Raw genomic sequence first — 17,211 nt, forward strand, 5'->3', positions numbered from 1 at the left:
GCACAGCTCTGCATGCCAGAAATGATAAAGAGAGAGAGAGACATAAACAGGCAGATGGAGAGAGAGGAAATTAATGTTGAACTTGCGATTAAGTTATGGACAGAAGAGCATGAAAGGCAGAGAATAGGGAGAAGTGCAGGAAGGAAGAAAAATAAAAGCACAGGGTGAAGGACAATAAAATATCCACTTGAGCCTGGGGGAAAGTAAAAAGAGGATGCAAGGAAACACTCAGAGAATACAGTCAGCTAACATCCAGCACTGTAGGTGTCTTCTTTCCTCTTGTGTACAGTAAAAACCTGGCTCAGCAGACAGCTACTTGTCAGACAGGAAGTCCAATTAATTTCTCTTATGGAAGCTAGTGCTACGTGGGTTAACTTTGGACTGTCAGTTTGGCCTTCTCACACTCTGGCAAAACAGTCTGTCAGCCAGGAAAGTCCTGCTTCATAATTAATAGCTTAGTTATAATAGCTGATACCATTGCAACATTTCTGGTCTGGTTATCCACTATTCAAAATTACACTCTTTTTCTTAGACTTTCTCCTCTGTGCATCCTGCTATGTTTGGATTACCCCCCTTACCCAGTTTCCCTCTCCTCTCAGCAAATTCCTGAATGACTGACTGACTGTAGCGTACAGCTGGCTCGACTAATTGCCTTCCCTCAGTCTGCTTGATTAGCTTTGGTTTTGTGGCCTGGGGCCTTTGAGCCTTGTCTGCTGATCTAAAGCTGACAAAGAAACACCAGTGCTGTGCAAACTCAGCTGAAGTGTAAAGAGCTTCATAATGTGTTAAAGTGACCATAGTTATTTAATGCTCAGATGTTTGGAAACAACTCTTAATGTGCCTTTTTACTGGGTAATAATTTAATGAAGAATTCTACTTAGTCACTCAGTTAATACACACTCTCATTTAAAAAACAAATCTAGGTTTGGTTGATAATGACAGGTTGTAAATAACAAAGCCTTTTCAATGTTCCTCTTTTTATTCATCCTGTGATAATGCTGCAGCTTGTGCTTTGATAAAACAAGGGATGTGAAGGTCTGATGTTCATTTCTTTCCTTCTCATTTTGTGCCCTTTCCACTCCACACCCCATCATCATTTCTCCCCTTGTCTCTTTCTTGTCTCCTACAGTTCAGTCCTGTAACGTCAGGTGTATGAATGGAGGCAGCTGTGCAGAGGACTCATGCTCCTGCCCGAAGGGCTACACAGGCAGCCACTGTGGACAGCGTGAGTTAAAGCTGCTGCAGCACCCATGGGTGTGAATGTGTGTGTTTGTGGTGTTGGTTGCACCGTGTCACCTGCTACAATGTCTGATCAGAAAGACCAAAAGTCTTACTGTAAGAGAGATGAAAGGGCGATGGAAATTCTGCAAATTGTCTGTCTTTATATTTGGATCTCAGCACTACATTAGGACTTTTTCAGACTATCCCTTTACTTTTTGAAAGTTTGGCCATGTTTTGTGGTCAAAGCAAGGTTCAAAGTGAGACATGAAGTGAAGAGAGTTGGTGTTATTGTCTAAAGGACTGATGTCATCAATGAAAATCTTCATGTGTTTTTAATACAAATATACAATGCTGCATGTGTTTATGTGTTAGTAATTCTGAGATGAAGTCATTTGAAGCTTAATGAAAGACTTCTGTGTGTGTCTGTGATAGAGAAAGAGAAAGAAAGAGACAGAGTGTGCTAAGTTTGTAAATTCCCTGTGATTCACTCTTTTTTCCTGTCTCTCCTGTAGCTGTGTGTGAGAATGGCTGCCAGAACGGTGGGCGCTGCATTGGGCCCAACAGATGTGCCTGTGTCTACGGTTTCACTGGTCCGCAGTGCGAGAGAGGTGAGCGCTCATCCTGGTTTCTACGTTGATACCGTAGTGTCTCCTGTATACTTTTGCTACTATGTATACTTCCTTTCTGCTCAGTTTGTATGGCTGGGATAGAGGCTTGCTGGTGGAGCTAGACAATCAGCCCATGTGTGAACAAACCCACAGTTTTACCACACAAAAACAAAGGCAAACATTGTAACTGTCTATTATAAATTCCCAATGTGGTCCAAAGGATATGGGTAAGGTGGGAAATTGTTTGTAATCTGTGTGACCATCAGATTGCTTGTGTGCATTGCCTGGTTTGATTCTCAGCAATCATTGTAACACAGTGAGTAATAATGGCAACACCTATGAAAATAATACATTTCAAGTAAATGAAACACTACTTCGTGTAATGTGACTAAGATGGCATTTAACCAGCTTGGAAGTCAAGCCAGCCAGGATCTGATTGGCCAAAAAATGGATGCCAAGCAGCCAGATTGGAGGGGTGGAAGACCATGTTGTGTCCCTGCTTTTCATCAATACACTCCCGACCCACGCATACACAAGTGTTAAGGAGAATATCGAAGCAGGAAGGCTTTGATGTGGCCATGCTGTTCCTATCAGTCCAGACATACTCTGTTAATTCATTACTTCTGCTCTAAGTGAGCAGGCTCTGCTAACGTGGATGACCTCATACGGTTAGCTCAGACAGACAGTGGGTGTTCTTCTCCTGAGCTTTGAACAGAAGCCTGTGGTATTTGTGTGGTGGGAAGTGACGGCGGGGTGTTGGAAGTAGGTGGTACAGTCCCATGGCGAATGAAAATATGTCTGAATCGATGGTCGCTCACCTCAGTTCACCTTTTCAGAGAAGGAGAAAGCCTGTTACACCCTCAGATATTCTCTGTTACCAATCTCGCCTTTCCGTGGCCCTCACCTTCCACCCCCCCCCCCCACCCCCCTTCCTTCTTCCTCCCCCCTGCTGTTAGCTAAACTGAGGTAGAGGAAAGTTCTTGGCCTGTAATTTCACCCACCTCATTCATCTCAGCCTGTCTTCCGCATTCCTTTTTTTCTACCTACATAAATTGTATTTATCTATGTTTGTGTAACAGTCTCTAAAACTCAACCTCTGTTTTATTCGAATTCTATCTTCCCAACTCAACCCTAATCTTCCTCTCTTCAGTCTTCTCTATAAATGTAACTTTATCTACCACTTAAAGGCACCAAATGTGAAGATTGTGAAGGAATTTATATGTATTAATTACCTTATTATTACCTTATTCCCTAATGTGTGAACAGATTGCAATGTAACTTAAAAAATTAGACCTTCCCAGACTTTCTCCGTTGCCTGTAACAGACTGATTTCTATGCAAAGGACTCAGGATGAATTTTCCAGGAAAATCAAAAGGATGTGACATTTATTCTATGAGTCTGCTAACGTCAACAAACAACAGGCTCCCAGCACAACACAGACCCTAACACAAACTCCACATAAGAACAAAAAACAAAAAACAAAAAAAAGTTTTATACAGTGTAGCCTGTCCAGCCAAACAGGAATGTGACTGTCACGGGGGGTTAAATATAGGGTCAGCATCGGCAGGGTATAACATTACCACATAACACAGTTAATCAAACTATGGTCTTGCATAGCCAGACGCATCTCCACACTTTTAGTGCTGTTCCAGCACTGGAGAGGCAAATACAGTCTGTCATCTCAAATATAGTTTATAGCCAAACTGCAATAACAGTTTTACTTTAGTTACGTTATCTATCAACATGATGGCGGTCAGTCATGTTCGGTCTCGTGTATGTTACATTGCTGTTTTGGCCGATGCCCAGGATGCTTGCTTGTGCCTACCTATGGAGTATGAGCACATGCGCTAGCATGAGCAACGAGATGCTGACTGCAGTTCACTTAACGGCCACCTGTGTCATTAATAACAAAGGCTTTCTGAGTATTACATCTAACCTTTAATAAAATTCTGCATACGATTTCTGTATACATTTTTAGCCTTCCTCTCATTCTCCATCCCTCATCGTATTTCTCCATGAAACTCCAGGGTCTTGTTTTCTTGGGAAATACAACATTTAGGATGTCGAGTTTGTCATAGGCAGCCGCAAAGACATCTGGCAATAAATACCCCCCTCCACCCCAACATCCCCACAGGACTGACAGAATAGACTTTCTTTGTGGAGTGGTCATGGACATTTCCTGATGAGGAGTGGAGCAAGGTAGGGAGGCAGAGAGAGAGAGAGAGAGAGATGGAGGGAGGAAGGGAGGGATAGGGTGAAAATGAAAATGGACTCCCCAGCTGTGTACACAAAGCCTTTTGGGGGAAGTACAAACACTCTCCGTGTTGGAGGAGTGGGTAGAACGCTAGAGCTGCAGGTAGTCACAGGAGAAACACTTCTAAATCTTTGTTTGTGTGTATGTTTTTTGTGCCAAATGTCCTTCACAGTGGAAGAGAAGTTGGGCTCAATTTGTCAAATTCACTGTGTAATTCATAAGGAATCATATTAGTGACTTAAAAAATTATCCCAGCATTTGGATATGAAAATTGTAAGTTGGTACTCAAAATTTTGAATTGAATCAGCTACAATATATTTATTTTCACTTAACTTATTACTGCATCTTTTCGAAACAGGTCACTAAGGAAATTCAAACATTTTACTTTCAAATACCACCCCACCCCACACACCCAAAACCTCAAATTTAGACACACATTAATTTTGATAAATGACTAGTAAATTTCCTTAATATTGAGTTTGGCCCAAAACGGCTGGAGACTCCCTGGTGCAATCTGTGGTGTGCTTACGACAGTTGTATATTGTGGTTTTTAGAGTTTGTGTAACCGAGGCCATGAGTCAATAGATTTACTGCGTGATTCAGTGAGAGGACTGCTGCCGAACTGCAAAGGCAGTGAAAGTCAGTCAGTATGGGTGAACTGGGTGTGCAGGATGAAGTCATGGGAAACCCCTTGCGTGTCTGGAGCGTGTGTGCATGTGCATTTATGTGTGAATAGCTTATGTGTGCCTGAGGCTTGCTGACTTTAGTTAGCGTTAGCATGAGAGTCAGAGTTAGTCATTCCTCTTTAAATCAAAAACATTAACCATCATCTCTGCCATGAGTACCCAGTCATTATTAAACAGCTATATATGTGCTTGTCACTGTTTTGTTTCAGTATGTGTGCATGCATGGATACCTACACCTATACCTTTATGTGAGTTTGTCTTTAGCCATGGTAGCAGTGTTTATAATGTTGGTGTCTGTCGGTTGGTCAGGCGGTTAGTTGCTTTGGTCCAGGCTGAAATATCTCACCCACTATTGGATGGATTGGCATTTTATTTGGTACAGACATTCATGTCCCTGTGAGGATGAATCGTAATGACTTTAATGACTATATTTTCCTATTGAGTTACCATGAGTATTAATGTTTATTTTCACACGATTGCACATGCATGTAGAGGGAGTGGTGTTGAAGTGTGTTCCCAGAGATTTGGCTTTGCTCCAGTAATACCCGGTCCAGTCCGTCTCAGTGGACCTATACAGCCTCTGTGGGCAGTTCCAATTCCAGCTTGCGGCCTAGTCCAGACCAAATAAACCGCTAATCGCAGAGGAGTAATTTTGCCCCCTAGCAGGTGGTGACGTCAAGGGCATTTTGAGGTGCTGGAAATGGTGGAAGTTGTGCTATTTCTGTTCTATTGACTCTGGATAAGAATGGTCTGAACATGGCTGGAAAGGAAGGCTGCGCTGGTAGATGGGTGGGATTCGGGGGGCAGACACAGGTCACTCTGTGGAAAATATATTTAGTTTGAGTCAGCCAGTTCAGAGCCTTGCTAAATTTGATCTACAGCAAGTCTATAAATTATATACTAATGCAACATGATGTTGCCTTATAATGGAGACCCCATATCTGTATTTCCATATAAGAAACACAATGAACCCTATTGAGCGACAGAGGAGCAAATATCAACTGACAGTCACCAGAACTGGCTGAGAGTATTTTTAAACCAAGGAGGAATGTGTACATCTGGAAATGTGTTGCTCTGGACTATGCTAATATAATGAGCCCAGTGCTTCATCCAAATACTATGTATGATTATATTTTCTGAATTAAATCATCATGATATATATTAAGTATAGTTAGTAATGTCATATTTCACAAGTTGCTTTTAATGTCTGTTTTCATGGGGGCACTTTTGATGATCCATCTCATAAACAAAAAGGTGAGGAAATTACTCACCAATGCCCAGGCCAAATTTAGAGGGTCTGGTTTGTTCAAATCAGCATTGGATTAGCCTCACAGGATGGTTAGAAGGCTGTCTTTGATGTGGGCTGATGAAAAATGGGCTGATTTACTCACTGCACTCAAGAAAGCACTACAAAGACTTTCCCTTCACTGAATAAGTAACAGGTCTCATGAGTGGTAGTTGTTGATGGAGCCTGGAGCCCACTTGCCCCGACTGTGTTTTTGCCTGTCGGTGTCTGCATTCAATAGAGTCTGCATTATTGTTCCACTGCTGGACAGTATTGTGTCGGGAAGTTTCCCAAAACAGACGAAAATAGCCGTAGAAGTCAAGATAGATTTGACAGCACAATGGGTGAGACATAGAAACAATGACAGAGGAACTGCTTGATCGACAACTTAATGCCACAAGATATGACATCACAGTTTCACCAAGTATGTATATTCAGAATTAGTATATTAAAAATGCCTGATAATTATTGAAATTTTACTATTTGGTTGTTTCCTCGTAGTCATGTGTGTTCTGTGTATTGAACTTCACACACAGCAGTTAGCTTGAGGTTGCAGGCTTTCAGATCTGGGTAGATCACAGAGGGCTTATCTCTCCCATTGCCATTCTCCCACAGTTATTGGCCCTTGCAAGTGCGTGTGTGTGTTTGTGCTATGTTAAACATTTAGTCACGTTTGGCTGGCTGCTTTTGGTGTGGAAGAAATGAAAGGAACAGACTCCTTGAGGAGTGATTAGGTCGAAAGGAAAAGAGAGATTTCAAGCCTGTTGATAATGGCGCTGATATGACTAACAGAGACTGCTACAGTTGGCCAAGATGGAGATAAAACCTCTCAAACACACACACACACACACACACACACACACACACACACACACACAGACATGCAAACAAACAAGCCCACACATCTGAATCATTTATTTATATCCACATCAGCAGAAGGACACACGGACACAAACAAAACAATGCAATCAGAAATTCCACAAGACCCGCCAGACATGTGTTCAGTCTGCACACACCAACCAGACATGAACACATGCACACACACACACACACACACATCCACAGGCTTGTGTGTGCATATATTTCTTCTTTTTATTCATTTGACTTATTGACCTCTTGTCAGAGGAAAGTATGTATAAATGATAATGGCTTCATTTTCATGTAATCAACTCATATTTCAAGTTTCTTATCTTCCCAGACCTCCACGCCTCCTGGGAGTTTTATAAATACTTCAGCAGTTATTAATGAATCCAAAGTGGGCTTTTTCCTCTTCTCTCAAAACCATTTCTCTTTTCATCCTAGTGGTCAGGTCAGTGCCCTGTCCCATCTCTCCGATCCCACAGCTGGACAGGGTTGATGGGAAAATCTTTTTTCCAGAGGGCTTTACGTTCCAGACAGGATTAAATATTTTCTCACTATAGCCTTTACAGTATTTTATCTTCCTATAATCCAGCTCTCATCAGAGCAAATAGTAATATGCTTTGATGAGTGATCACATTTTTTCTGCGATATCAGATTCTTATATGGTTGGCTTGAAAACAGAACATCATCATATGTGAAGGGTCAGATCCCGTCAACATCGCCTGAAACGAATGGCTGGCTAATCTATGTGGACTGATCTAGGTGAAAGGTTATAAGTGCATCGGCGGCTTTAGCAAACTGTGAGCTGCCTTACAACTTGCAGCGATTCCTGGGAAAGTTTTATTAGAGGTGCTGATGTTTACAAAATAAAAGCATTATATACTCATAAAGCTGAGGAGACTCCATTAAGTCTTAGCACAAAGTGGACAAGTTCTTATTATTGGAGCAAAAGGACTTCATTCATTGTGAGGTATGCTGGATGTTTTACATAGCTTGGAGGTTATGAATGAAACCAGAGATATTTGGATGAGGGACAGAGGCTGCTAACAGTGGATTTAAGAATAAGGAATGGGGAGGGGATAGGGATGAGGATCTGGTGAATGTTCTTGATCTACTGAGCAATTTGACCACTAATTAGACAAAATTGCTTCCCAATGTTGTCAGCCGGACGGAATCAGGATGCTGGATTGTGCTCTTGTCCTAATGTGCCCGCGCCCATGATCGCATGTGTCCTCTGAATTTACATGCATAACATACAGATGTGCATAACGTCGTGCTCAAACGCATGTGTTAACCTCTTGACTGAAGACTACATGCATGAAATGGGGTTTTTTTGTGCACATGCAAATTTATGCACAAGACAAACAAAAGCCTGAACACATGGAGCGCACACACTGATCGGGACAGAGTCAGACAGGCAGCTTTTCTTCACAGTTTGTTATTTTGCGCTTTTGAAGAAAGCTGCTCCAATCTTTTGTTTGGCTCGACGCTGAAGCTCAGACAGATGCCGTGTTTTCCTTCAGGCGTGTGTATCTACACAGACACATATGTGCATTCCTGTGTATACATGTGTGTGTAAGAGACAGAGAGAGTGAAGAAGCATGTGTATGTACACATGCATACACTGCTGAACTTGGCTGCTGTGTGAGGCTGTCTGGTGCTGCTTGATGATCAGAGTGTGGGAGAGTCTAGTTTCCTCCTAGAGGGGAGTGTTTTTTTTTTCTTTCTCAAAATCAAAGACTAAAGGCTGGAAGCACCATGAATTTTTTTTCCTTTTGTTTTCCTGGTTATTTTTTTTCTTCTTCTCTGGTCTCTTTATTTTAAATTGTTAAGTCCTAAAACTAGCCTAACTGTAGATTGTTTCATTATAGATGGGTAAAGAACAGTACTAGCAGTTGCTTTCAGTATAATTAAGCTTTGCTTAAGGATAAGGCACAATCTTGTTATCAACTGAGACCAACAATGAACTGGCAAACAAGTGTTGCTTGTGTAGCCAAAGTTGAATATTGCTTATTCCTCTGTGTCACTGTTGTCTCATAAACTATTGGGGTACATTTCCCTTTATTACCGCGGCCACAGTAAGACCAAAGGTCTTTTAATCCATGGCTTAAAGTAGCCTCAAACAAATCCACTACTTCCATATAGTAAATTTATTTGTGTATTTGTGTACAGGTTTGTATAAGGACATTTTTTTGTATTTGAGCTCAGAGCAAGACTAAATGCATTTGCTGTATAGGTCTACCACTACACGGTGCCAACTAGGCCATATAAGGATGGAAGTTCAAGTAGTGGCTGATAGGCAGGTGAGGAGTAGCAGGCAAACAGGCAGACAGACAGACAGGAAGATCTTAGTGAGCAAAAGAAATAAAGACAGATGGCTGAGAGGGAGAACTGCTGTGAGCTCCAACCTGCATGCTCAGTTTGACCTACTTTACTTTCCCCCCTCTCTCTCTTTCTGTTTTTGTTTCTGCGTCTCCTACTTTTTGCCCCGTTCTCCGTGATCCCCTTTCATGTAGCACAAGGAACCAATAAGGGCAATAAGTCTAGAGAAGGACTCCCACCAGACACCACCGCTGATTCATATCTTTCCATCTCATCCTGTCCTTCAGAGCTGAACAGGCCACTCTCCTTCTCTACATCTCACTGTCAGTGCCTTGGCTAGCCAACCATGCACTTTGTCTTTCATCTTCACTGAGACAATCTAACAATCTACTTTTTTTTTTTTTTTTTTTTTAATGAAAGCTATATTAAGTTTGGAACCTAATAAGGGTTTCTCCCACGAGGGAAGCCATCATTAGACTATATGTGACTGAAAGGACGAACATTGTATTGCTGAGATGGTTTCAGCATGAGGTCATTGTGTCTGATTTGTGAAGTGCATTTAACAAGATTATGCCACAGTTTTGCTGGCAAACAGGACTGCAGCGAGGAGGCCAGGTGATCGCTGAAGCCAGGGACATATTGTTCTCATTTTGTTCTAACATAATGTGTTTGCATGCAACATCTCTCTGACCGGGTGTGAGTATTTACTCAGCCTTATCTTCACTTCTAGAGTGAATTATTGTCATGGGGTGATTGTTACTGACAATCACGCTATCATTGGCTGTGTATACTGTCAGATGGAAACAGAAACCATCTCTGTTCGGCCCACCATCGACTCCTAGTTAAAGTACGGGAATGAGCTTCAGTATGTCTGTCCAGTGAGTTGACTTATTATCACAGAGACTAAATACATAGCAATCATTCCAATCCTGTTGCTATGTTCCTGTTTATGTGTGGATGTGTTTTGCAGTTTAATCTGAGCAGGTTTAATAGGATAATTCCTGCAATCCCGTGCTCTGACGTGATCCGTTATGCTGCTACCAACTCTCATATTGTTCCTCCTAAGTCGTGGTAAAACCTACTACTTGTAAATGCTCCTCTTTGAAAGCTGATTGTTGATCCAAAGACTAAACACTTGAAACAATTTAACTGGAAGGATGTGTTTAAAGGTCCAGTGAGTCATCCTTCAAAATAATCCTGTAATGCGTTGCCAGCTTTTAGTTTTTTCCACAACCATTCCTGTATTTGTTGTTTGAGTGAAATCAACAAGAAAAAAGATCTCACCAGTCAGTGAGTTAGATATTACAGGAAAAATGCCTAAGTTATTTCTCATCTATGGCTTAATCTGGTTGCATTTAGTGCTGCACCAGATGAATCACTGTTTTATTATTTAATCCTTCAAATATTCAATCAGTCACTGACTAACAAAGGATACATGCCTCTCTCCTTCCACAGACTACCGGACTGGGCCATGTTTCACCCAGGTGAACAACCAGATGTGTCAGGGCCAGCTCAGTGGAATCGTCTGCACCAAAACCCTCTGCTGTGCGACCATTGGCCGAGCATGGGGCCACCCCTGTGAGCAGTGCCCTGCCCAGCCACACCCCTGCAGACGAGGCTTCATCCCCAACATCCGCACAGGAGCCTGCCAAGGTCAGACTGGAGCACATACAAAAGCACTCTCTGTCTTTCTAGTACACACACCTGGTCATGCAGTCAAACACACATACACAGCCACAACAAACACTGTAACCATTACTTTATCCATCATCATCTCAGCTGCATTTCCAACCCATAACATCCTCGCACTAGTGTTAACATCACCGAAGGGTGTTTACATCTACACAGTAGTCCGGATACAAGCGTGTATTTCCTGTTAAGCTCTTATGCAGCAGGAGCTATGTACATGCATCTCTATCTACTGCCAAAACACTAAACATGTTTAGGTGTTGCAGTAATTACGTGTCACGATGTGTTATATGTATCATCGTATCGTCGTTCTCAAAGTCAAGACATGAGTTTATTCTCATCCTGTGCAATCTACATATGTAGCATACACAATGGATTCTGTCATTTAATGATGTAAGAATTATGCTGGAATAAGGATTTATTGTAGCAGAAATATTGTCCTGTCTCTTCCAGGATTTCTTGTTGTTTAAAGGGCACTCTGATACCTGTTACATGTCAAAGTTACTTTACTAGACTACTAGGACTGGTATATAGACTGTAAAAACAGTTGCGTAATACCCCCTGTGGCTCTGGAGGAACACGGTCAAGTTCCAAATTACTTACTTCTGTAATCTTGGTTTTGGCTCGGAGACTCCAAACTTTGAACAGAACGTCTGCATTACAAACTGGGGATGTGGAGTTAAAACAAGTGGGCATTTACCAGGAGCAGAGGGTCTATTGAAATATGCTATTGAGTTATCTAATTGAGTTACAGTATAGGAATAGTAACATCCAGTGTTAATGAGACTTCACCCAAATTAAGATATCGCTACCTCTGCTGAATTGATTTTTGACCATTCTTATTTTAAGAAGTCTGTTCCAAGTCTTTTAACTTCGTGGAAATGTAACTCTAAATTTCTGGCATGCCCCTGTAAACCATCTGCAGTATATTAGACACAGTATTCACTCACACTATTCGGCAAACTTTACTATTCAGAATAGACATAATATAATGAGGCAACTCAGGCTAAGAGAACAAGGCAAATATGAACTGAGATTCACCCTTTTTCATCAACATCGGTCCTTTTGGTGTCCCAAAACTCTGTCAGACTAGGGCAAACTTTCTCTGCATGCCTGTTTAATAACCTATGGCCCCGACCAGACTAAGCAATAAGACTGCATCAATATATGACACATGTGGAGGTCGTGTCCCTTGTTAAATGAGCCCAGCCAGGCTCTTTGTTGCCTCTATCCTGTTCCTCTCACTCAGACACACCCAGCATCACCCTAGGCAGACTGTGATGGTCGATATCTAGCTGTAACCGTCACAGAGGGATACTGTTTTTGTATGAAGTATTTTTGATGCTTTTTGCCACCCTCCAACAGTATCAGAGCTAAGGACAATGAATTTGTGTATTAATACTGGAAAACTCAAAGTGCAAACTCAAGTGTTGTTTGCATTTACAATAGAAAGTTACACATGATGGGCTGATAACTATTCCTGTCAGACTAATAAAAAGGTCATATACACAAGGACAGATGGATTTTTTGCTCATATGGGTGCATGTGAAAATGGCTTTATGTGCTAAAGTTTCACAAATTAATTTTTTTCTCAACTTGTGTTTGGGGAAACTTTTTAAAACTTCAATTCATTCTTAAGATTTGTGTACTGTAGCACTGAAGATAGTTAAGTCCAATAGCATGGGTCTGGAAAATAAACAGTTTGTATGTACCACCAATTATTGACATGCATATGCCTGGCAAATATATAGACATGTGTTAAAGCAAATCAAAGGGATGTAACACAGTTTCCATGATACTATGATCCACCCAGCTATATGTATAAGTCTGGATTCATTATTTATGAGGATAAATCAAAAAAGGTAATACATCTGGGATCAGTAACTGGTTTGCATTTAGCTCCACAGCTTCCTTTCCTTTGGATGTTGCTGCCAGGTTGCTCATATGTTAGAAGTATGCCAGTGTGAGACACCAGAGATCACTCATCCCTCTGTGACTCACATACCTCCTCTCACTCTCTTTTTCACTGTCTGCCTGTGCTTCCTTCTACCTCTGAATCTCTGTTTGTCTTCTCTCCCCTCTCTCTAACTCCCCTCCCTCTCCCTCTCTCTCACACACACGCATACACACACACACACACACACACACACACACACACACACGCACACACACACACAAACACTAAAGACACCTAATCGCCAGAGAGCCTGGAGCAATGTCTTGCTGGCAGCAGTACAAAGAACACATGACCATGAATCCAAATGTAAGGATTGCACTCCAGGCTCCACATCAGGATGTTGGCCAGTAGTTGCTTTCTTTCTCTCTCTCCCAGCCTTTGGCATAGAGAGCTCCTCAACATTAGACAGTATTTTCAGCCTTTCTTTGGTAAAAGGATTAGAGATTGAATGTATTCGCATGATTAATGTCTATATATGTGTGTGTGCTTGAGTGTGCTTGAGCATGCAGGTGTGTAAATACGTTTAGGATTTTTTTTTGTTTTGTTTTGAGCATATCTTGCATATTCACAATGCCTGGATCCTGCTCAGTGACTGAAGCTGAAGTGAATATATACGCAGCAGTGTGTTCGGTGTGTGTGTGTGTGTGTGTGTGTGTGTGTGGGTGGGTGGGTAGGTGGGTGGGTGGGTGGGTGTGTGTGTGTGTGTGTGTGTGTGTGTGGGTGGGTGTGTGTGTGTGTGTGTGTGTGTGTGTGTGTGTGTGTGTGTGTGTGTGTGTGTCCCAGAGGGTACACCATTTTACAGGAACCCGCCCACTGACATATTCCCAATACTGGTAAAAGTGACTCACATTGAATGCTGGGAAAAAACATACATTTAAAAAGTAATTTCCTGTTCAAACAAGAATTAAAGTGGTCTTTCTGGAGAAGTAGAGGTATCAGACATCACAGCTGGCGCCAAGCTACTTCTCATTTTTACTTAATTCGTCTTGCAAAAAAAATGACAAGGAGAATAAACAGTGTTTAGCAACAGAATATGTGCCAGAAACATATAAACATATAAACTGCATATTGTTTGAAGTTAGTTATTGGTGTATTCCAAAAAATAAGGTACTACATCTCCTAAACCAATGGTCTGCCAATGCCAGTAATTATCCTGGCTTTTGCTTCTATCTGCTTTTGTCTCCAATGACCAATTTCTGTGCCTTTCCCTTCCTTCTCTCAGATGTGGACGAGTGTCAGGCAGTGCCAGGTCTGTGTGCCGGAGGTAACTGCATCAACACTGTGGGATCTTACGAATGTAAATGCCCTGCCGGTCATCGTCAGAGCGAAACCAGCCACAAATGTGAAGGTGAGTTGGATCTAAAAAGGATTTAACACCGAGATATGTTCAACAATTAAGTAGGAAATATCCGTAATGAGGACCAAACATGTTGAGACAGTTACAATTACAAGCATCTATTATGGTAAACATCTGTTGAACTAAGGGGTCCTTGAGCAAGATACTGTTTATCTGTTCTCGCATCACTAAACATCATTGAATTAATTCATATGAAGCAAAGTAAAGCAAGCTAATGTTAGCATTTTGAGCAATTATAGCATTTTGAAGCTACAAACTTCATTATGAACTGAGATAATGATCCTAAATTTTGATTTTGAATTGACAAAGTATTGCAAAATATATCAACCTTACTTTAGTGCAGAGAACTTGATGTTAACCTATTGGAAATTTAATAGAACTGATTGGTAGTTAAATTAGATTTTGTTGAGTTAATGGTGAGACAGTCATTTGGCCGTGCACTTTATGATAACCGTGGGTTTGCTCGGACCAGTTAACAAAACTCTGAGGGCTTTTAAAAAGTGATGACACGTTGATAGTTTAAGAGGTCTGCATATAAACGCACATATATACATGAAAGCACACGCACACAGCAGAGTGGACTCACATTACAATGTGTTGATTGGATGGAATTTAAACAATGCCCAGGCTAAACAGTCTGATAGTTAGCCAGGCAGGGTTTGTGACTCTTGGACTGAAGCCGATGTGTTCTTAGTCTACAGCTCTTAAACTGTTGCACTGGCTATCGCAGTGTATCAGCATATGAATTATCATCTATATTCTCCTTTTATGAACATGTAGCACGGCTTAGAGCTGCACCAGATACAGGAAAAATACAACTATTATTTCCTGGAAACTGGCATCTCCACCTTCAGATTCATGAGGAGCAATTACTGCAATACACACAAAAAGTGATTTATGTCTCAATGAATGAAGGAGGAAACAGAGAGGCTGACTGAGTCCTGCTTTCAGTTGTGGTTCTGGGTGAACGCCACCTCACTTCAGGACTTACTGTAAGGAGAGAATGAGCGCTTCCAGAGATGCTGGGCACTGTTACGAGATCTGGGTGTGGATGTTGTAGCCACATTCCAGCTGGTGTCATACAGCACAGACAGAGCTGAGTAGTTAGACCACAGACCACTCAATGAGAGAAGCTGAAACACAGGACTTTCCCAGGGTGAGAGATAAGTCCTGTAACCTTTCTATCCCCTCCTTGGTCACCAAATTTGTCTAGTTACAATAATTTCCTTTATTGAGCAAAACGCTCTACTAGTGATTATGTGATGATTGATGAAATAGAGGGAGATATTCCACACCCTCTACCTCTTTCCACCACTTTATATACAGTGTTAGCTTTATTTTCTTCAGCAAAAGTAATGGTTTCTGCAGAATAGAGCTGCAACCAATTATTGTTTTCATCCGTGATTCATCTCCCAGATATTTTCAATTTAATAGTTTAATCTATAAAATGCCAGAACAAGAGACAAAGTGTATAATTTCCTATTATCGAGGATGAGACTCAAAATTCTTATTTTGTCTGAAAAACAATTACATGAACCAAAGGAAAGCAACAAATCTGCACATTTTAGGAACTGGAACCAGCAGAGGTTTGAAGTTTTTGCTTGATCAACTAAGTGACCTAATTACTAATTATTAAAATTGTTGATTGACTAACATATAGCATATAAAAATGTTTTGGTGTATCAAGGAATTACTTTATTTTACAGTCATATGAAATAAATTGTAGCTGAGCTTATAATGTGAAATATAATTGGCAAACCACTTTTGCATTAATAGCCATATTTTCGTAAGCTGAAGAATGAACTGTGGTACATTTCAGCTCTAGTGCTGATTTGTTGATGTTAGGATATGTAGCACTATTGAGTCATTTGACCCATGCAGAGTGAGAAGAGAAAGAATTCAGTGTTTGTAAAGCTCGTAAAAACAAAAGAGCAGTTGTGACGTGTATCTTAAGTCATGGATCTGCAGGAAACCCGCATTTAGAGAAATCTCGCAAACAATCAGCACAGGTCCTCTGGGGGAGGCTTTTATTGAAATGCCCTTCTAGCTAATGCGCAAACAGCCTCACTGAGAGCTTTCACAGTGAAATTAGTGAGCTTTTGGAGTAGTTAAGATAAAGTGCAGTTAAGATATCCTGGGTGTCTGATTGTTTTTGGGCACAACAAGGCACCTGGTTTTATGGCTGGCTTTTAGTTCAGACTTTGCTTAACAGTCTCTCCTTTTTTTCCCGTTCTCCTCCTCTTTTTGCTTTTTGTGCCTCTCCTTCCATTTTCCTTCCATAAATACAGTCCTTTGGCTGAAAACCAGCTGTTAGCGTTGAACAAAGAAACACTTACAGCATCTGGGAGACTTTCTCATTACACACACAGACCTCCTCGTTGCTCTGACACTTGTAGACTCTCACGCATTTGCGCTGTACAAATACACTCACAGACAGTTTAACACACTAGAAACACTGGCTTAATTACACACATGCATTATCTAAAGTTTTTTATTTATTTATTTATTTATTTTTTTCACGTATTGATGAGTGTTTAAGATGTGCGCACACAGTTGCACACACATTGCAGATTTGGTGGGTCAGTCACAGACATTTATCCAGGTGACACACATTTCCCGTCACACACACAGGCAGCCCCACAGCGCTATGTCTGTGTGGAGCGTAATGTCTGGCGTGCTGTTGTCGCTGCTGACACAAGGTTTATTTGGCTGGGCTTTTACAGCCTCACCTAGGCCCTCTGCCACTGCTGTCAGACAGAAGTCAGCAGGGGAAGAACAGCCTCTTAGCTTCCCAGGCATTACTACACACATCCACACTAAGACGCAGACACATACACGCAGAACGACACGCATGGATACAACTTACACCCTCTTTAGTCCTCGAAAGACAAACACGAACACACCCTTCACTTTTCCAACTGAACAAGAAAGGCACACACACACACACAGTACCACATGCACCACGTCTGCA

At 41.4% G+C, this 17,211-nt stretch overlaps 1 protein-coding gene across 1 annotated transcript in view; it reads left to right on the forward strand.

Annotated features, from left to right (window-relative positions):
* Positions 1–17,211, forward strand: part of fbn2b (fibrillin 2b) — a 67,733-nt gene that overhangs the window by 19,427 nt on the left and 31,095 nt on the right. Inside the window, exons 5-8 of the mRNA XM_056378171.1 lie at positions 1,130–1,225; positions 1,734–1,829; positions 10,693–10,890; positions 14,106–14,231. Coding sequence (XP_056234146.1) covers positions 1,130–1,225; positions 1,734–1,829; positions 10,693–10,890; positions 14,106–14,231 — 516 coding nt within the window. The remainder of the gene's footprint in view (positions 1–1,129; positions 1,226–1,733; positions 1,830–10,692; positions 10,891–14,105; positions 14,232–17,211) is intronic.

This window comes from Seriola aureovittata, chromosome 6, assembly GCF_021018895.1.
Source record: "Seriola aureovittata isolate HTS-2021-v1 ecotype China chromosome 6, ASM2101889v1, whole genome shotgun sequence".
NCBI classification, from domain to species: Eukaryota; Metazoa; Chordata; class Actinopteri; order Carangiformes; family Carangidae; genus Seriola; species Seriola aureovittata.